Consider the following 22,735-nt stretch of genomic DNA (forward strand, 5'->3'; position numbering starts at 1 on the left):
CTATAAACCTCTCAGGCTATAATCTGCTGCTTCGAATCTCTGATCGGGTTCAAACACAAGAAAAAATTTGAAATTTTTTGTCTCACTTTCCCAGAATAGAGTACAAACCACCTGGCTGAGAGGAATTTTGAGGTAGATTTCTCTCAAACTCTCCCACTGTAGCTGTTCCAACTGGTATTTAATATTTTGAGAGAGAGACTATGTGACTTACTAAACCAATGTTTCAGACATTTCTCTCAGAGGTGAGAGAAAACAAGGTGTCCTATATCCCTCAACACTAGGGTTATCTGCCAGCTAAAAGGGGTAATAGCTCCCTCTCTCCTCCTGGAAAGAGTCTTTTGCAATTGAAGCAGTTTGGTAAATTTGACTTAAATTAGTAAATACTTTGGGGATGACTGAAAGCAGGTTTTTCAGTGAATAAATGATTCACACAGAAAAGTGTCTGCCAAGCTCTAGTTGCAAAAGAACAGGATGCATTTATCTTCTTGGCATATTTTTTCTGCTTTATAAAGCTCATCTCCTTTGGTAGCATAGCACTGCTACTGTGTAAAAATCCAAATTGCTTTAGGGGGGAAGTGCTTTAATAAACTCTAATTGGGGCACCGGATTGGTGCCCACACTTGCATCATTGGGAAACAGTTCTTTGTACCTATAGTAGTTCCACATGGTTTCAGGCTTGCACTTTGCCATCAATTATTACGAAACAACATGAAACATTAAATGCAATGAAAAAAGACAAGCAGCTGTGGTTCAGCATCAGCCTCTAACTAGAGAGCCATCCATTTGGTTGTGATGTAGCAGAAGGAAAAAAAGTAGTTGTTATAATGAGAGCAGACAGGCTTCGATAACAAAGTGTGTGGAAAACACCCAAAACTTCAAGAAAGCATCGTTATCTCCTGGGAATTTCTACTTACAAGGTATCTCTCTGTATCCACATTCCAAGGCATGAAAGTAGTTCATAAATTCCCTCACTGGTATTTTAAATGTTTCAAACAGCCCCATGTCTTCAAAAAGCCTGTATGATACCTGAAAAAAAACGAAACAACCATGCTGCTAATAGACCAGAAAAACTCTAAAAAACAAATATAAAAATCATTCTGTCGAATCACCCCATGAAAACCGGCTTTCCTGGTAGTATTTTCTCAAGTACATCTGATCCAGCTACAGCTGCAGCTATTTGCATTTCCATAGGGATGTGGCTATGTAGCCAAACAGACAGGCTATTAGTACCAAGTATTAGTCCTTCTCCTTGCTTCATTACACCCTTCCAGACGTTCTTCTCTTCCTTTCAGGCATATGGATCTCCCAGATTTTGCAAGCACCTCAGAAAAATTCACATGTAAAGGAAGATATCCAGAGACCTTTAGTGTATTGGGAAAAATTTCCCCACAAACTTCTCCAAGGAGCATCCATGAGTCAAATCAATTCCCAGAAAAAGTGTGAACAAGTGAAGGAATGACAAAAGGAGAGAACCATTCAGATCCTATGCATTATCTCCTTTCTCTCTCCCTCATTTTGGAAGTGAAATTGCAAAAGTGACTTCTCCAACAGGATTTCAGAGGCAGCAAGCGTCTTAGGAAGCAGAGCTGCTCCAAGTGTTCCTTCATGGAAAGATGACTGTAGACATCCAGGAGAGGATATATCAGATGAGAGAATGTGACGGATGAGTGAGGGGGTATTCAGGAGACACGAGTGCTCAGAAACAGACAGAAGCTGCCACAAAATGGATGCTTTTGAAGACAAGTTTGAACTTGACATGCAGAACAATGAGACATATTAGAATTACTGCCTGACCTGTTCACTTCTTTCACAAATTGGACCCTAAAGCCTTTCAGCTTCTTTATTTATTTACTGCTGTTAGCTAAATTCTGTCCTTCTGATGCCATCTGTCTGGTAATGATCTGCCTAGAGCTAAGCAATTTGAAGCACATTTGGAATGACGAGTGCTGTACTGATAAGAAATTGTTACAAATTATGTTTCGTGTTTACACCTGAATGTAAACCAAACAGCTATCCACACCAGTTTCTTTCCATATATTTTGTATATAAATTGGGACCTGTGAGCTGCACCTAAAGTTTAGTGAACATAAACTTGAATTGTCCTGCCACTGTGGATTTTTACAGTAATAATAATAGAAAAAGATATGAATTTGCAGCATTGTAACAGGCAGTGATGATGCAGAGACAGCTTGAGTGTGATGTCTGACACCATCTAGTATGTCCTTCTAATGACACATGGCTGACAGCTGGGGTTCTGCTGGTGGCTCCAGCTCTAACTTCTGTTCCTACCATAATTGTATAAGTGCCAGTGGCAATGCAGTTAGAAAAATCACTGCTGGTGGTAAGTTCTCTTTCTGGCCACAACTTTTGGCCATAAAGTGAAAAGTTCTTTATAGCGAAGGAGCTAAGGAACTACAGAATGAAAGTGCTCTGGAAGACACAAGTTTAGAATAAAAGGTAGGGCCTGTAGAAGGCAAACCTTTACTCTCTGAAGATCCCCCTACTGAGGCAGAGTGAAGAGGCTGACTTCATGCACAATTTGGATTAGACACTGTATAGAATTCTGCTTATCTATCGGGAATCACAGCTGAAGTAAATCAGCTGGAATCCAAACTTTCACCTACTGACAGATGAAGTATTTCACACTCTAGTCTTGGATCACTAAATGGCAAGCTTCATATTTCCAACAAAATACCTCTGTAAAGAGAGAGGAAGCATAAAGAAATATTATTCTGCAGGACCAAACCTTACTGTACAGGTATCTTAGATAAAGCGTGTCACAAAAGTACGTTTTTCCTCCCTTTGGATTTTGGGGGGCGGGAAATTCAAAAGTAGTTGAAAAGAAGTGAAGTTGACTGTGACGGATATGAATGATAGCTCTTCCCCATGACATGGAGTAAAATGGCACTATTCTCTGTGGTCATTAGAAAGCATAAACTGCCAAGCAAGTCACTTGGAGATTTTTGTAATGTTTTCTTTCTTAGCAAATGAGGAGGAGGAAGGGGTAAGGGCAGGTCAGAAAGAGTGAGAAAGGGCATTGATGTCTTTCAGAAAGTCAACTAACTAAATTCTTTCATCTGAAAAAAAAAGAAAAAATGAGCAGTTTTGTTTATTCATTGCTCTGGATTAACCACTTTTAAACACTTCTGTCTTTCAAAATCCTTCCTTCCTAAACTGCACGCTGCTCCACGAGCTCCCTGGGAGTTACAATCCCATGGGCTGAGCGTGGTGCCCTGGCAGTTGTGGTGTGGTCCCGGCTGCAAGGGACAAGCCCGCAGGAACTCCAACGGCTGCCAGGCGCTTGGCAATGGGTGTTCCACAACGCCTCTTCTGTCCAGCCTCTGTTTTCTGCTTGTCTCTGCAACGATTGCTAATGTTTGAATGAATCATTTATAACTGAGATAATTCTGGCGGTGCTGCCTGAAGAAGAACAAGCACTTCTTCTGCATGATTCCTAATGGAAGCTGTTTTGGAAACGGGGATCATTACTCACACGTAGCTCCTCTCCTGGGTGTTGCAGACACACATAAATGGCTCTTGTTGGAGGACACGTGCAAAGTTGAGATTAGTGGTTCTCTAGTCATTGTTCATAGGCAACCCTTTTGCACTCCTTTTTTTGTCTCTTGTATTTGCTTTCTTCAAAAATGTGTTTCTTTTAAGTTGTTGGTACCCAGTCTCTGGCTCTGACAAACACAACTCCTCTCAAGGGCCGCTGTGATGATCCTGGGAATGTCCCATCAGCCAAGGACTGATTTCCCTCACTCCTTCATATAACGGCTGCAGTTTCTCTCTGCAGAAGCCATGTGTGATGATGAGATGACCAAACATTCCTCTTGGCACCACGCACAGACCAACTCACACAGATTGCAATGATGCCATCTTGCCTTGATGCTGCTCATGTACTGAGAGCACAGGAGCGCCGTCAGCATTTCCTGTCTCAATGGGCTCCGTAATAAAAGCTAGAGAGAGACCTTGACTTTAGCCTATTCTTTCTCCTTTTCTTTGCTTTCCAAAGAAAATTAGTTTCTCTTTCACAGGTTTTAGTTTTATGAGCTGTAAGAAGAGTGTTAAGCGTGACCAAAGACACTATCTAACTCCATAGCCTGTTGTGAAGCATCAACTCAGTTGGAGAGCTTCGCTGTGCCTTTCTGAAATGAGACTGGTATGTAAATTCTTCTCTAAGCCCTGTCATGCATATTTGTTAGTGCCACATTTAGAGTACTTTCCACTGTACTTTGCACAGATGCTTTTATGGCCGCTGACTGGTTTGGGGTCTTTTTATATGTCTAAGTAAATTTAACATTCCAAAAAGAAGAAACAGACATCTCAAGCAGCTTTAAAGATGCTAAGCCAGCATTTGCTTTCTAAACCAAATGCCTCCCTAGAGGCACGTGTCAACTCTGCTTTGTTCCATCTTGTAAATTTAACCTAGCAAGGCAAATATAGTTAATTCAGCTTGTTAATCTACTTACTTTTAATGGATGAGTCCAATTAATGGCAAAATACAGAGAATAAATCATTAAGGCTTTTGTTTTCCTTTGTTTGTAATATCCGAGGATTTATATACAAGAAAAAGACAATACTTTTAGCTGGAGAAGAAGATTTATTTATTTTATGTCTCTCATTTCTGAAAATAATTTTGTTAAGAACATATGAGTAGGTGGGGGAAAGAACTAAAGGAACTATCTTTATTTTATAAACAAGGTTAACTTGCTACATTCTGCTCTTAGGGAGTGGGAGTTATTACAAACAGCTGTTACAGAAAATGTTGAATTTTGATCACAATATTACTTATTAAAGCTTCACTATTTTATTTCACAGGCCTCATTTCGTGGCACTGCAAAATGGATAATGTGTTCAGAATCTGTGCAAAGAGCTAATGTTGGGAAACAGAGTGTGGAGCTTCAGTGCAAACTGAGGTAGGCACAGGGGAATTGTCCTGAGAAGTACAGAATTCCACGAAACTTGGTAAAGCGCTTAAAACCTACAGAGGTACCCAGGTAAAACCAGAACAAATTTTGGCTCATCCAAACTGTTGGTTATGCCATTAAAATAATTCTGTTTTTCCTTATGTTTCATTTTTGATTCTATAATGTGCTTTGCTGTTATAAAATACCCTGACAAATATGATCAAGAAGAGTATTTTAATCACACACTCATTGAATAGTGCAAAAGTGTCTCAATAATCATCACCAAATTTATATCAATATCCACATCCAGCCATGGTTTGCCTGTTTCTCTAAAATTAACCTAGAGAGCTGGCAGGCTGGTTAAACATAGATGTCACTTGCCAAGCTACAGAACGACAAAAGGCAGACCACAGAATAAATTTCAATTCATGCTGTGGTTTTCCTGGTTGATCACTGGATAATTGAATGTAGCTGAATAATAGTCAACCACCAAGGGACCAAGATTTGCTACAGCATTCTCTGGAGCTTGTTGCACTGAGATCTGCCTGACACACTAATCTCTGTATTTGTCGGGGGTGTTAACTGTCCTACATTATACCAATTAACGTAATCTCTTCTGGCCAGCACTCATGACTACGTAAGCCTTGTAAAGTCATACTAGATCAGATTGTTCTTGGGTTTTTTTCTCTTCCATCCCTAAATACAATTACTTGCCTTTCCTGTTTAATAACCTCAATACTTCTGTAAGAAAAAAAAGGCTAATTTGTTTAGCAGAAAGTTTAGCCAAGAAAGTGATTATGAAAGTGACGTTAATACTGCTGAGTAGAGACAGGCTGTGTCAGTACCTGCATTCAACTTAAAAGACAGAACAAAAAAACGATAGTTGAATGAAAGACTAGTAAAAACTCTCACATCCTGATTGATAGGAAACTAGTCTTCCCTACGTAATAATGACATGAATTTGCTATCAGTGCTGACTCTTTATAGGTGAGGGAATATAGCAATGACTATTTTTTCCTCCATTTCCTAAGACCTTGCTTTCTTGCACAGCCTGACTGAAATCTCTGGTATAAAAAAAGACCAAAGTTGTGTATTTCCTGCATCATCTGAATACATTTACTGTTTGGCCCTCTTATGCTGAACCTCATGAGAAGTCCTTTCACAAAGAACTCAGTAAGGGGTGGCAGCACCTCCTGTAGATAGAAGAGAATATTCAGAAATGTTTATGCAAACTCACTGGCAGAGAGCAGCAGGCAAAATAAGTGTTTGTTTTTTTCTTTCACATTTTTAAATTTAAAAATATAGAAATTTAAAAGTAAGGAATGTAATGAGATGCAGTTCATATTGCCAGCTTTGAATTAGGTGGCAGAGATCATAATTCATTGGATGACCAGTTTGTAAAGACAACGAATCTTAACACTACTTTGTCTAAATCCATCAATAATCTAGCCAGTCATCGCAGACAAGACATCCTTCTTACCTGACTGAGGATCCGACCACATTTCCTTCCTATTTTTTCCACCAAATCAAAGATTGGGAAGTTCCAACTATTTAGCTGCTCCATCAAGGGATCCAAGTTGTCCATAACCAGAGGCTCAGGAGCAAGTACAGGCTTGTCCTATGCCAGAAATCAGAATAAAGAGAAATTTTAGTTCTGTGAAGCATCTCATGCAAAAATTTATGCTCTTAAATACTAAGGTCACATTAGCATCATCCGTAAGCTGATGGTACTTGACTCAGCTCAGTGGATATGTCCCCATTTCTACCAGCCCTGCAGCTAGACACTCTCCTTTATAATTTGTTTCACTTGAATGAATAGGAAATCCTGTATAGGAAACATCAGTCTCTGAACTTATCCATGAGACACATTCATTCGTTCATTCATGGAAATCATTTGTTCATTTCCAAAGGCATCTGTCGTCTTCATTGTAAAATGTGCTGCAGTACAGAGGTAAAAGCATTCAGTTTCTGCTTCTGCATCAGGACCCATTTGTTACAACCTAACGTGGCTAATGGAACCCAGTCCAGGTGAAGACTTGTACTTCTCAAACTGAAACCTACCTATTTTTCTAGGTGTGCAAATAAAAGATGAGGTGTGCCCCTCCTTTCACATTTCTCTTTGTATACATCCTTGAATTTCATTATTACTAAGAAACTGTAGATGAGTAAATGCCAAAATATCTCAAGAAAAATGTCTTCTCTCAGCACGCCCAACTGCAGTTCAACAGATTACAATAAATTTTTCAAGAGCTCATGCCAACTTCAATTTAGTAATTCAGTTGTACAACAGGCTGTGGAAAATTTAACTAAACAAGCTTCCCTCTCCATGTCAATCAAGCTTTCAGCTGAATACAGTAGTCATATGAAGATCAGCACTTGTTTGCCATACTGCAATGTTTTATGTTCAAGACATACACCACCAATAATATCACGCAGCACCCTCGGACAAGTGTTAAATTATTTTTAAAAGAGGACCACTGTATATATTAGCCAAGACTGCAAGTCCATTGAGAAGCTGAAGTGGCTGATCAGGAAGACTATATATCATCCTGGTAGTCTGAGAAGACAATTTATCTTACTTCCAATCTATTCCCTTTAAAGGTAATGCTAACACAGAAGCCAGACATTTCAAAATGCCTATTGCCAGATCCATAAACTTATATTTATTCATCAAAATAGATGGTTAGTGTTTCACAAGTGGCCAGTGCTTAGCAGCTCTCACACATTTCAACAGTTCCTTTCAATTCTTGAAAGTCAATCCTCCTACTACAAGGTAGAAGCTTGCTGCAATTGTTGCTTAAAATCATGGCCACAGCCTTTAGAGAGCCCTACGGGTTTTTTTTTGTGGGAGTTTGTGCTTTTTGTTTGGTTTGGTTTCTTGGGTTTTGGTTTGTGTTTCCACCGCCCCCCCCCCAAGTGTCAGTATACACTCAGTCTATTGTGCGAGTGGAACTTAAACAAGCTACCTCAGGAGGTGTTAAGGGATGCAAAATGATGGTCTCAGGTGTGTATGTCCTACAGACAGATCCCTTCCGCATCTTCTCTTTGGAGCAATCTGTCTCATCATCGTTTTGTACTATATCGCTGCTGTCACTGTTGTTTGTCTCATAGTCAGAAGTGGCTTGAGCAGGATCATCTAGAACACAAATCACAAAGCTTGTTGTGTGAATAGCAAGGATTGCATCAAAGTCATCCTGTGACCTTCTGAATAACAGCAACAAGATCTCTGACTCATAATACATATGTGCTGCTTGGCTGGGTCCAAAGTCGGACAATCTGTCCAAAGGCATTAAAAAGCATATACCCTGCAGAGTGTAAAAAACAGGATCAGGGACTGAAGAGTGAGAAAAATTTTGAGGATTGTTATTTGAGCTGACTAGATTAGATGAGGGAAACCATATTTTCGCTATATATGAACTCTATTCTTCATTAGCATTTTGCACATGTACCTACAATAAGGAAAAGAACCTCAAAGATAATTTGAATGGTCTCACCTATGTATGTTCTCCTTTTATGACAGACAGACATATCTGCCCTTTCAGTAGATAATCATTGAATTTTACAGGATGAGGAGTTTTTGACAAACAAAGAATTACCTGTTCTGTTCAGGGTGTGTGTGGTACCATCATTTCTATCTAGTGTCCCACCACCAGCTTCTATTTGGTTATAGGGTCTGCCACAGCTGAAATACATCAAGAAACATGCACAATATAAAGAACTATGCGCATCAGACAGTCTTATGTAAAATGATTTCTTGCTGATGGTGTCAGATTATGTCATACAGAATAAGCTATAGTAGAGGGTGCATTCTCGAGACAAAATTACACGAGTGAGCTGAATTTTTATTGGAAGTCAGGAATGTAAAAAGACAAGAAGACCTTGGATTAACTGGCCACCACCATTACATTTGTGTTGCCAACAGTAAACCTGTACCATGTGATTATTTTTTTTTAATGAATTTTTAATTCTTTACATTTGTCAGGACAAAAGAATCCCCTGGTTTTGTACTACAGCTGCCCTATAAACAAGAATTACAATGATGAAAATGTGCCAGAGTGCCACACAATCTTATATAATTCAATTTGAACACAGTCATAATGTGGCTTTACTCTCCTTTTCTTGCTCAAAATTCAAGTATGTTACACTTAAGGAGGAAAAAGGTATTCTGGAATTACTTCATAGACAACATACCAAGCACATCAGAACCAAGAGGGTGTTTTGGACAGAACATGAGGTGAGTGATCTGTCATCCAGACACTGAGTAATGAAACAAGAAGACAGACTTTGCTTCATCATTCCCAGAACAGAAAGACATTGTGAGAGAGATCACAATATCATGGCCTTTCCAAATGACTGGCTCTTCCCTTCCACTAAAATGCTTTAGTCCTTGTGTGTGATTCTCTTTAAGCCCTAAACATGAATTCAATACCAGCTGGAACATTTCAAATTACAACGTACCAATGTGACTGAGTCTAGGACCTGAAGGAACAATGATATATCACGAAAACATGAGAGAACTTAACAAACCTAGAGCCTCATTTAGCAGCATTATATAAATCTGTCCATGAAACACTGACATTTTTTCCCCTGGTTCAACTCAGTATTTTGTAGCATATCTTATATATGTCAGCCTTTGCAAAGCAACTAGTACAAAATTTGTTTGGTCAAACATTGTACGAGAAACTTTGCACCAATGTAAGTTCATCATATAAAAATGGCTGAAATCCTATGCCAGATGACTTTTGACTGGGTCATCCAAAACATTCTGGAGCTTGGTATGCCCTGCAAACATAATGAATTACTGAAAGAATTCTAAGTAAAGATACAAATCTGTATACAATGATACCTGTAGTGCATAGCCAAGCAAATAACTCTTGTATCACTCAGGTTTATAAACAAGATGAAAAAAAAAATTAATTTCTCTCTCCCACATTACTTGTGGTTTCCATAAGGTCAATGCTAACAAGCCAAAATGTAAATGTGAAAGAGAGCCTCTGATTAGTTGTAATGCTACAAAGCTTTTGCATCATTACCTCTTATTTCCAGAATATATGCAAACTCGCACCGATTTACTATGTATCGCCCACATAATACACTATATTGAAAAAAAATTACTGAGCTATCTAGTAGAACATTTGAAATCTGCTCTATGTCAGAAGGAAACATGCCCATGCAACTTTTGATCAATTGCCTTTATGCATAGGCATTATAATATACTTAATCACAGGATTGTTTAATGTTTTTTCTACAGGCTTCCTGCCTCATCCACTAAGCAGAATTAAACATGATTACCTACAAGTTATTTTAACAGCATTGCCTAGTATACATTCTTCTTCAATACAATTTTCAAACTCCGCTCTCCTACCAAAAAAAAAAAAATATAGTAAAACTGGTGTCTTGATGCCACTGCCCGGGTGGATCTGATTTAAAGCACTGAACCCACCAAGATTTCCTTTCCTTTTTGTTGTTGTTGGGGGAAGGATTGGTTTCGTGGTGGCAGAGGTTTGCTGACCTGGTATTATTTTGTAGCAAGGCAGGTTTTTGGCAGTAAATGTGGGGGTTTGCATACCATGAAGACTGGCAATCTACAAACTGAAAGCTCAAACATTAAAACATTTATTTACTGTGTTTGTTAATTTAACTCTTTCATCTTAGCTATTTAATTTCTACATTTCTTTTTTTTAAATGTTTTTTGTTGTGCTGTTCTTTTAAAAATTGTGCTTACATTACTAAGGGGTGCATTATTTATGTGCTGTTGGTTTGTTGGTTCAGCTTGCATCTGTGGATATGACATCTCTATATACTAATGGCTAGAAATGTGACAGTGCTAATGATTTTTCAGTGAATGTTAAAGGGACAGTGACTATTAGTAATAGTGGATGACAACTGTATTAGCAGTCATTGCACCATAATATTTAAATAATGTGTTTCAAATAATCAACAACAAAGCCTATGCCAGCAATGTAACTATTTGTAATGTTTACACCATCTAAGCATTTGAAAACAAGGAAATTAAGAACCTAAACATGCTATGCCACTGACATAGATCACATAAGACAGAGGATGCATAAAAGCTCTGTCTTTACGTAATCATTTTACCAATGATTACACTGAAATCAAAGTCTACAAACATCAAGAAAATATATTTCATTAGTATCTACAGCAACCTTACACCGATTTTTTTTTTGACATTTTTTATGCAACTGTTCTCTCTAATGGAAGGCTTCCAGCCATAATTGTTACTAGTTGAAGTAACAATATTTCATTGAAGTAGTAATAAAGGCACAGTTTAATAGGACAGTAGCACATTTATGGTATATTTCTTATGTGTAATACAGTGTTCATTTGAAATGAATCAGTGCAAGTCCTAGTTTTGCAATACCTTTGAAAATCTTTGAAAAGCACTTAGTTTCTATTTAGTCACCTAACTACATCTTAAAAGCCTGTCAGGATCCTAGTCTGAACCCCAGTGAGGATGACTCCCTTGAGCAAACTCGCAATCTCAGTTTTGGCTTTCTCACACCCACTTCTGAGCCCTGCACGTAGCATACTGAGACACATCCAAAGTCATGTGACTGAAGTCAGAAGCTAAAAACTATTTCCAAAGATAGTCAAACTTGGTAACGTTTAACCCAGCACATTGCCTCTGCCTAGCCAATCACAAATCACTCACTACTAAGACCAAAAGTAACATCTAATGAGTAAGGTAACCTTGAAACTGCACTAGAACAGGTGTCTAAATACCAGTGTCTCCCACTATTCTGAACTGGACACATATTGCGAACTCCAGAAATCTAACTTAGCAATTGTTAACATAAGATAAGCAGAACAACTTTTTTTCCAAAATGCTGATTTTGCAGAGCAGGTCTATATAATCTAATAATTGGCTACTTTAAAGTGTGAAATTAAACCATATTATTTTAGCTTTCAGCAGTAGAAAGAACTCACCTGTGGCATCCCAATGCTACAAAATCTGATTCTGCCCTAGAGGAGGCATGATCCACCCCTTCTGAGACAGTGCTCAAAAATATGTAATCTTCAGGCATTGTTGGAACACCTTTATCAGAAGGCTACAGGTCAGCAGCTATGAATCCCTAGCAGTCAGATTTTTCTACTAAACATCAGGTGCTTGTTGTGAAAGACTTGGCCTGTGACCTGAAAGTGACTGTTTGTTTTAAAGGCATGGCATGAGAAACAAAAGTCCTTAAAGTGAAATCCAACTTTGGGATCTGCAAGTTACTAACAACCACTTAGATACAGTGAAATATCAATACACAATACTGCTGCAAATCACAAAAACTTGTATGTGGGCTAAAAGAGCTTGTTTGCAAGAACATGAAATGATTCCAATGCATATCAAATTACTATCTTACCTGCTGCAGATGACAGAGGGGCTGATAATAGGTCTGATAGGCTAGGTGCACTCTGAGTAGAAGTTAAGACTTTGTGTGGCTTTAAGCCTTGCTTGGTGTCAGTATCTGTAGACTCTGGAAAGGACACGGAAGATGTTTTTCCGGTAGGACTTGCGGCAGGTGTCCCCTGAATGGTGAATGGCATGGGGAGGTGAGAGGTGAAATGTTTGGTGGGACACCTGGCAAGAGAAGAGAAGAGTCTTGTCAATTAGCAGAAGTGGCAGATGGTTGTATGAGTTCACTGTGCAGACATACTCCTCTTGAGATGCGCACGTACCAGCATAGCTTCCAAATGGAAAGAGAAAACCCTCCTCCACTCTGAGCCAAGCCCACGGCTGTCACAGAGAGATGAAGCTCCATTAATATCAGCTGCTTCTACCTGCTGAAGATTTGGCTCAATATACGAAGCATATTTTCCCTGTGGAGTAGGATGCACTAACTGGCATGCACGAAATGAAAGGTGTGCACTAGTGCCATGACTATTGGTATCAACACGTTCTAGAGACAGAGACACCAAACTCCAAATATGTTTGCAGACCCATTTGCAATTTCTCGTTGCTTCGCTGTCTCCATCTGTAAAGCAGGGACCAGAAAGGCTTACACATATTCCCAGTAAATTTGAATTTCTACATGTGTGAAGACTAGCAATAAACCAAAAAAGCAATGTTAGTAGTCAAACATTATATCAATATAAAATATTGTACTTACGGTGCCATTTCTGCATTCCTCACAGATTTTGGCCTTGATCTTATGCAGCTTGTGTTTATTTTTCAGTATCTGTTGCTCACTATGGGAGACTTGCGACCATTACCTGTACCGCATGGTATTGTACTCCTGAGCTAGTGTATCAGAAACTGCCAATACGCACTCGTGTGAACACTAGCAAGATGTTCTCTCTGTCCCCTATTCTATCTAAGCACCGCTGCCAAGATGAAACGCATCAGCCAGTCCAGTGTCTAACACAAAGTGCCACCTTCTCTTCAAATCCACTATACATTTTCTAGCCTCAAACAAAAAGATCCCATTCACAATAAAGTGCAGAGGAGCAAAGATAATCTATCTTAAAAGGAAATGTATGTAAATTGACTTAACATCCTGAGCTTTATTCTAAAGTTTGTAGGAACTCAGCCCCAGTTCACTTACCATGTTCATCTTTGAAGCCAAAAGATAAAGAGCTTGGGAACTTTATCTGGTTTTACGTTGGGACTGTGCCCACTATCTAAATACATTCCAGACGCTAAAATTATCTCAGAATAAGGTAATAGGCTGATCTAAGTTTATGAAATACTAACCTTGCAGGATATATGTGTACCGTTCCAGTGTTTTTTCCTGATCACAACTTACTATGATATGAAATTAAATATGATTTACTGTTGACAATTCAAGAGCTAAAAATAATCTATGACAGTTACTACACTGACATTTTGAGATATCCAACACCTAAGTTTGATTAGGTTTACTTCAGCAAACATGTGGTATGTATTTCTGTCTTAATTCAATGATTGCAACTATTATGCTAGTCTTGAGATCGGAAACATAGAACCTACAGAGCAATTAAAAAGTTATCAGGCGGCCATGACATATGGAAATTGCTTTAAAATACAGAAAGCCTCTGTTTCACATTTACTAATCCTTTGAGATATCCGCTTTCCATCCAACAAAAATATGTCTTCAAAAGCATTTCACAGTCTGTTAGTTGCACAGGGAATTGAGTAGGATTATTATCTATCTTTGAGCTATATGTTACCAGGTAATCTTCATGCCTGTTAGAGGATACTAACATAATAGTATAATAACATAATATATACTATATGGTGATCTTTTAACAATTTAAAGTAAGTCTTGGGAATTTAGATAGCAATTTTCACAATAACGTTTCTAATCACAGCTGGCTTTCTACTGCTAGTCTGGACTTCTGTCTCTTGAAATATGGGTGGTTTTCTTTTGAAAGAGTAATTTGCCAGGGTAGGTAACCAAAAATAAATACATTTACCAGAAAAATGCAAACATACTTTCAATAATCCAACAATTAACCATTTATCAGCAAAAGTGAGAGAAAACATGTCTTGCTACAGCAATGAATTTTGAACAATCAACATAAGAGAAGATGAACAATACAGGAGAACTCTTTAAAGTACATTCATCTGCTTAGGTCCTCCAGAACTTTTACACACGTGCAGTGTTGAAGAAATAAAACAGTAACTTCAATGTGATGTGAAATTACATATGAAAACACTTACCTCAGAATTTTGCCAAAATAGGTACAGCTAGCAATATTTTAAAATGCTAATGTTTTCATGAATAATTAAAGAGATATTTGTAAATTAACAGATTTACAGATTTACCTAGATCAACTTCTACCAAGAATTATTACATATTGCCAATGGACCTAATATATAAAAGTCTAGTTTATATTAACTAGTGTAAATTGAAGCAATTCTTTAGTTGGAACGCAAAACCAAATTAAAAGTGCATGATTGCAAACACTCTAAACCATCAAAATATCAGTCGTCTGCACAAAACGCTGAACCAAAATTTTTACTCCTGTGATGGAGTGATTTTTACTCCTGTTGCTTGTGATGGAACAGAGCTCTCCCTTCATCACCGGGGAGCTTGTGTCGTTAAGTAACAGAGATGACTAATAACACTTTCTGGAAGCAGAAGAGATGAAATGTAAAAGCAACTGATGCGGTTGGTAAGTCTTGTTTCCATGTCAAAATACTACACCTTTCCCCTCACCTTTCAATTTAATGGAGTCATCTCTGAAAATCACAAGTCCAAGATGGATTTGGTTTGTTCTAAAACAAATTCCTGGAATCTTGGTACTATATTTCCACTATTTTCCAGTTTCAATTTTATTCATTTGCCTGTCTGCCTATTATCTTTTAAGATAATAGTGTGTTACTTAGTCTTCACTGTGGTATAACAAAGTGGCTTCTGTACAAGAGGAGATTAAACAAACTCTTCAGTTTGAACAGGAGATGCGATATGACAGTGCTAGATGTGCAGAATAATTGTGCAGCCATACCTTCAAACTCATCTGTAAGTTTGGGTTCTCTGACATTTCTGATGTCAGGCCTCAGGCACCTAGCAATTTCTACCTGACCTCTAGGTGGCCAATATCTCTGAATAATATTGTCTCAACATTATTTCATGCTTGGAAAAAAAAAAAACGAGCTGATTAAAAATAGGAAGGCCTTATGATCATTTTGAATTAGAAGTTAAAGCATGGGTAAACATTATCCTGCATTTGTACAGGGAAGAGAACCATGGATTAAGATTGATTCATGGCTGTCATACTGCACATTTCATTAAGAAGTTACCTTTTCAAATTCTTTCCCTCAGCCAAAAAAAGGAGTCATTTTTTTAAAGGCCCTAAATGCTGAATAAAAAAATCCCATATTTTTCATCTCTAAAACGCAGTAAGAACTACCTGGACTTTCTCAATAACAATATACAGAGATAGACTTGTGAGTTATAATGGCTGTGTCTTGGATATGTTTGCATAAGACAGGTTAGTTGCTGCCTACGGTTCTGAACGGCATTATGTACGTTGTGTTTCAAGAAATCTGTCAGGCAATATACACAGTTTAACAAATGTTATAGAAAACACTCTGTTCTCAGTCCTATTGTAGTCAAGAGAATTATATGAATATAACTAACAACGCGATTCAGTATCATACTTGCCACATCATGTCGTGACTAACCTTTATAAATCATAAAAGTAAAACCATTTACAATGGCATCACTATGAGCTATAATATTTTAAGCCACTGTTTTGTTTTGTTTGTTTTTTTTTCCTTAATAAAGGAAATAACTGTATTTATGTTCATAGAAAAATAAGAAAAGATACAGATTAGACGGAGACCAAAAGCAGCTGCGCATGCTAATCATAGGGAAGCAGATAAGCAAGCCTGACAGAGCCACAGATGCCCACTCACCTTGTCTGCTCTGCCTTTTGGCATTCAGGTGGTTGGTAGAAGACATGGCGTAGGAGGTGGAGAAGGACCTGCTCTTTGTGATTGTCATCAGAATTGAGCTGTTCCAGGAATCAGTGCTGCAAAATCAGAGCACAAACAAGCATCGTTTGACACAGTACAAACCTAAATGGCAAATCTTAAGTAGTTAGGAGCCACAGCAAGAAGTATGGGTTACTGAGATAGCCCAAAGTCTGATGAGAAAACCAGCATCTATCTGCTGGCTGAACTGCTATTTGTGAGGCACTCAGCATTGTATTCAGCAAAAATATTTACAATGCAGACACTCCAAAACTGGACTTCCTTCAGTGCTCAGGCCTATTCACTTTATTTGTAAAAAGATGTCTTCATTATATTGTTCTGACAGTACAAAGACGCTTAAAAGTTGACAAATAAGTTAAATTTATATTCTCTTTTAACGCCTTTTTACAACACGCAGAAGTTCTCAGTGTAAATGAAAAATCAGTCTCCTTGACTCCTCTGCTGCAACCACCAAGGCAGATACCCAGTAACTCTTCGGGCACTGGAGGAGCTCCTCAGGAGGCTGGAAAAGGCTCAGAAGAGTTCTGCATTGCTGTAGATAATGGTGTGCCTCTTCTCTAGGTGACACACTTCATGCTCTAGCCAACTGAAATGCATGCTGCATCTCAAAAAAAATCCTGTTGAAACACCCTGAAGACATTGGTCATTGATCCAAGAGCAACTCACTGAAGGAAAATGGGGTGCATGCATCTGTGCGTGTGGGGAACAAATGCCGGGTTCCTACAATGGGATGGGCGCATGCTTTTGGCCTTCAGGCTAGAACTTCTGTGTATCAGAAGAGGCCAAATACTTTTGTAGAGCAAGAGAATTGTATTTATCATTGTTTTCCTGAATGACACTCATCAAATGTCAGCTGCTTGCAAGGACACTGCTTGCAAGGCCACAGCTCACTTGCTGCTTGCAAGCTCACTTGCTCTTATCGTGAGGGCTATAACCTCTCTGGACAGATCCACCAGGTCTCTCAGGCTTCACGTTTCTCCTCATAGCCTCACATTCAAGTGACGCAATGACATGAAAGGCACACAACAACCTTTCAAAGCAGTCTAGTGCCAGCTGAACTTGAAAAAAACTTGGGGGAAAAAAAAAAAAGGTGTTCTGAAAGAAAAAAAGCATGTAATGTTGCCTTACTCTACAAACACATTATGTTTTGGAAGAGCAAGCACTACGTACAAAAATATATGCTGGTTGTCTTCATTGGCCCAAATTCCTGTAATTTGTGTAAGAGGAAGAAAGAATCCAGCTGTTTTTTTAATTATTTTTTGTTTCATTTTGTGGTTTTGTTTTTTAATTGACAGGAAGAATATAACACACTGGCCTACTGTAAAGAAAAACAAAATCAAACCAAAACAAAAACACCCAAACCACATCCTTTGATTTCTTAAGGGAGAACCATTGGATATAGGAGTGACTGAGGGAAGGAATGTGGAAGCTCTATTATTTTTGTCAAATCATTTGAAGCTATGAGAGGACCATGTCTTACCAGTTTAGTGATACAAGGATGGAAGAATACAGGGTTACTAATCTTAAACAGACATTTAAAGGAGATTTTTGCAAATACCTGACTAGAAATCTAAAGGTAATGTCTCGGACTGTGAGGAATATATTGCAGATTTCGTAACTGCAGAATCTGCTACAGGGCAATTTCAGTGTCATTCTCCTCTCTTACCCTTCAAGTCATAAAATATTCCTTTCTCTGTGATCTGTGCTGTGCTTGAATTTGGTACAGGGGAAGTGGCAGATAATCCAGATTTATTTTTTTCCCTTCAGTTCAAAATTCTTTCCTTGAAAGCAAACCTGTAGTGGTCTGCCAAAATTTTTAAAGCTAGACTTATAGGATTCATTTTTCCCCTTTCTGGAGTACATTGTTTCTCCTACTGTAAAAGAAGGACTGCAAACAGTAGGCTGGGAGGCTTGACAGAGCTATAATTATACAATTGGCGACATTAAACGTAGGAAGAATTGATAGCCTGCTTAGTTGGCTCATCATGCAGAGTTATATAACCACCATAGAAAAGAACCAACAATAATATTTAATTGCTCTCCTTCTCTCTCTGATTCCCATCTTAGGATGCTTACATACTATGTGAGAGTCTGGGATCAACAGTATAAATCAAATGCACCCTGGGAACCACAGGCCGCTAAGTGAAGAACATTTCCACTTGGTTATAGCTTCTTTATATTTACTTTTACTGAGATACATGGGACTCCTCACAAAGGGAACTTTGGCTAACCACGTATTTTTTGCACCAGACATTCAGCATACTCTGCAGCCTGCCTTGAGCACCTAGGCTCCCTGTATGAGAGAGGGAGGTTTATGCATCTGGAAGAAAGGTCAACCAAAGCAGCGCGCTGGGGCTATGTTCACCCAAGCTATCCAACAGCAAACACCAGGGATGTTGCGCCTTCTCAGGTCCTGCCTTTTTCTCCACTACCAGCACCACATTTGAACTGCAGAAAACCATGTAAGTCTTCTGAAATCATATCCCTAAATTTTCTTCTTGATTTGGTGCCTTTGCTCTTCTCTTCCTCCTCCACCGCAAAGGATGTCCCCATGCTGTTTCCTCATCCACCACCTCCAAGATGATAGCCCTTGCTGAGGTGGAGAGGCGACGTGAAGTTTATTCTCACAGGGTGGCACCATAACTACCAGGCTGCAAGACTGGCTCCCCTCCACCCTTCCTTTGAAGGCTCTGCTGCTTTCTGACTAGAATAGAAGAATATTGATGGAGCCAGAAAGGAGGAAATCCTTCTGAAATAGCTACACAACATACCACCGTTAACATATCATTGGTGGTCAATGTCCCAAGCCCGTCAGTGTCTAAGAGACATTTGGATAATGCTGTTAATAACATGCTTTAACTTGGTCAGCCCTGAATTTGACAGGCAGTTGGACTAGAGGATCGTTGTAGGTCCCTTCCAACTGAAACAGTCTAATCTATGACTATGACCTACCAACTATTCCATTCTAACAGTGCCTGGGACCAAAGCCTCTCTTCTCACAGGCGAGTGCCCTTCCCACAAGACTAACAGCCATTCGGCATCTTTCTTCACTGTCTGCTACTGGATTATCTGCTACAATCCTTGTGGAGGGTTAAATGCAGCTCATGGCAGGATATCTCATAGCATGAAAGTCCCAAAATGGAAGGCACCTAGGTCCGAATGCCCTCAGGCAGAGAAGCAACTTCATTAGGGTAGTCATCTGCAAATGCCCTAAACTAGTCAGCTGCTGGCTGTAAGCAGGTGAGCAGAACAACTTCTCTCCCTCAGTTTCATGGGAGACTCACGTATTTTAGGTTACTGGCTTAGAGATCAGGCTCTGAGAAACAGAGAATGGGTAAGAGTGAGCAGGGAGTACTTAAATGATACAGTCAATCATGAGGGTCTATAGCCAGAAGATTAAAACCCCGTCTCTTCAGAATAGTGAGAACAAATGCGCTTCATGGGTAGCTCTGAAAGACTTTTAGGCAGATGCTTTAGGAAACTGGAACTAAATTTTGGGTCGGGCACAAAATGGAGCAGGTAGGTACCTCAGCCTATGCAAAACCTCTTTGCAGATCAAGTGCTCTGTTTCTACGGTGCACTATATGAACATAACATTAAAGTGTACAGGTCATGATTGAATCCAGAACTTTTTTGCTGGGCAAGACAAACAAACAACGTACAATTCCTCCACAGTTCTTGTCAAAATCCATTTCAAGGCTTTATTAATTATTGCTTTATAGTTGTGAATCTTCCAGTACCAGCATCTGCTTACAAAACACTTGAAAATATGGGGCATCGTAAATTAATAATAAATAAACACACAATAAATAGAAGTGGGCACTCAATCTGCATCCCAACAAAACAGCTGTGTTTATTTGCTTCTTGTGGCAAACTAGGAAAAGACTTTTAACTAGATGAGACAGTTGCGATTAAGGATGGGATTCTGAATCCAGAAGCTAAGTTCTGTGGTCAATGGGAAAGAAGTGCTCCACTGCAGCGCTTAAAATTAAGGAAAACACGGCAACTATCCTGCAGGAAAACTTTACACTGCCCATTTCATTTCAGCTTTGCTTTCAAGCTCTACTAGTAAATCTTTCTTTGTAATTTTACTGCTAGATTATACCTTTCTTTTTTCCCCAATGGTAACAAATCTATTCAGAGACTAAACTTCTCTCCACTAAATCACTTTTTGACCTAACTCAGTATTTTTTCTTTACCGTCTATTCCTGGTATTGCATTTGCATGACTTAGTTCAGGGACTCCTAGGCACTTGTTATATTCTGGAAGTAAGTGCATACACAGGATGCAGGATGTGTACAGTGCTGTATGGTCTTACGATACTCTACTTCTATGGACAGAAAAGCACAAAATTGCGTATTTTAGGAGGGTCCACTTGAAATCAGGGTTTGTGTTCTAGAAGTTAGTATCTAGAAGATGGAGAAGTGTTTTATGAACTGGTTTAATGACATCACTAGGTGTATTCTTAGAAGCAATGTTCGGCAGCTGGGTTACTTGTTAGAATTTTTTCTTGGCTAGGCAATATCCATGGAGGAAACCGCTGCATATCAAGAAGAGTTTAACCAGGTATCTTGCCTTGTTTCCAATTTTATTGTTCAATTCTGCACTTTGGTAGCATAAATAGATTATTATTTTTCCACTTTGCTTCCCAATAATAGGAATAGTTTTGGCATAATCTGACTAAAATTGGTAATGCCAATTCTTTGGCAACCCAATTTAGTGAAACATAAGTAAGTGGTTCTAACAAATTTTGGAGCCAGCATTTTTAAATTAGTGACATCATTACACAGAATGAAGAAATTTGCCCAGAGAGAGACACAAAAGAGAGGAGGTAATTTGTAACCTGGATGAAGATGATTCATGGGGTTTGATGCTGGCACTGCGATCTCTTCTCACTGGAGCTGGCTCCAGTGTAGGTAATCCTGTGGCTGATGTTGTTGTGGTCCAAGTTGAGGACACTCGTCTCAGCAGTCCTGGAGGCAAACTTCTCCGTAAGCGCTAGAGAGAAATCAGTTGCTTAGACTTCATATAGGCTTACAAAAACTTTAAACATGGAAGAAAAACATTTCCATTTGATTAATTCTGCCTGACAATACCTAGTGAGGTACCTTGAATCTGTATTCTCCTAGGTATTGTGGTGTCTACTTTCTATTCAAATCAACACGGCCATTACTTTAAATGTGTGGAGGGTCTGGACCATTCTCCTTATTTCGAGTTTTAAAAAAGGTATATATACACAGTCCCACAGCCACAGATGTTCAACACCTGGAGCTCTCACTAGAGTCAGCCAATATTGATTGTGCTCTTTAAAGATTTTGGTCTTATATGATGTGGCCAAAGGCACTTAAACAAGTCATTAGGGCCACAAAGGTGACTGAGGGATTGGAGAATCTGTCATAAAAGCAAAGGCTGAGAGAGCTGGGATTGCTCAGACTGAAGAAGAGAAGGCTCAGGGGAGAACTTACCAATGTATACAAATACCCTGAAGGGAGGATGTAAAGAATCATAGAATGGTTCGGGTTGGAAGGGACCTTAAAGATCATCTAGTTCCAACCCCCCTGCCACGGGCAGAGAAATCCTCCACTACACCAGGTTGCTCAAAGCCTCATCCAACCTGGCCTTGAACACTTCCAGGGATGGGACATCCACAACTCCTCTGGGCAACCTGTTCCAGTGCCTCACCACCCTCTGAGTGAAAAATTTCTTCCTTATATCTAATCGAAATCTCCCCTCTTTCAGTTTAAAGCCATTGCCCCTTGTCCTATCACTACACGCCCTTGTAAAAAGTCCCTCTCCAGCTTTCTTGTAGGCCCCCTTTAGGTACTGGAAAGCTGCTATAAGATCACCCCGGAGCCTTCTCTTCTCCAGGCTGAACAGTCCCAACTCTCTCAGCCTGTCTTCATAGCAGAGGTGCTCCAGCCCTCAGATCGTCTTCGTGGACCTCCTCTGGACTCGCTCCAGTAGTTCCATGAAGATGGAGCCTGGCTCTTTACAGTGGCAGGACAAGAGGCAATGGGGCACAAATTGAAACACAATAAATTCCATTTAAATATAAGAAAGTATTTTTTACTGTGAGGATGATTGAACACTGTAAAAGGTTGCCCAGAGAGGTTGTGAAGCCTATATCCATAGAGATACTCAAACCCAACTGGACATCTTGCTGCTCTAGGTTGAGCCTAGAGAAACCTGCTCCAGGCTCAACTTGCTTGAGCTGAGGGACTGAATTAGACTATCTCCAGACTGGACTAGACAATCTCTTGCAATATCTCAACTATTCTGTGATTTAAACTGTCATGAATGCTCAGAATCAGAGAGTCAAGGCAAGAAAGACTGTAAGAAAAATAGGGGGGGGAGCTTCAACTTTTTTTCCTGCTATGTCTACCCAATCCAAAGA

At 39.2% G+C, this 22,735-nt stretch overlaps 1 protein-coding gene across 1 annotated transcript in view; it reads right to left on the reverse strand.

Annotated features, from left to right (window-relative positions):
* Positions 1-22,735, reverse strand: part of PDE3A (phosphodiesterase 3A) — a 278,181-nt gene that overhangs the window by 19,428 nt on the left and 236,018 nt on the right. Inside the window, 9 exon segments of the mRNA XM_086610771.1 lie at positions 915-1,026; positions 6,391-6,528; positions 7,877-8,046; positions 8,507-8,592; positions 12,284-12,317; positions 12,320-12,454; positions 12,457-12,501; positions 16,264-16,379; positions 21,185-21,339. Of these exon segments, the coding sequence (XP_086466897.1) occupies positions 915-1,026; positions 6,391-6,528; positions 7,877-8,046; positions 8,507-8,592; positions 12,284-12,317; positions 12,320-12,454; positions 12,457-12,501; positions 16,264-16,379; positions 21,185-21,339 (991 nt within the window).

Source organism: Tauraco erythrolophus, chromosome 4 (assembly GCF_009769465.1).
Source record: "Tauraco erythrolophus isolate bTauEry1 chromosome 4, bTauEry1.pri, whole genome shotgun sequence".
NCBI lineage: Eukaryota > Metazoa > Chordata > Aves > Musophagiformes > Musophagidae > Tauraco > Tauraco erythrolophus.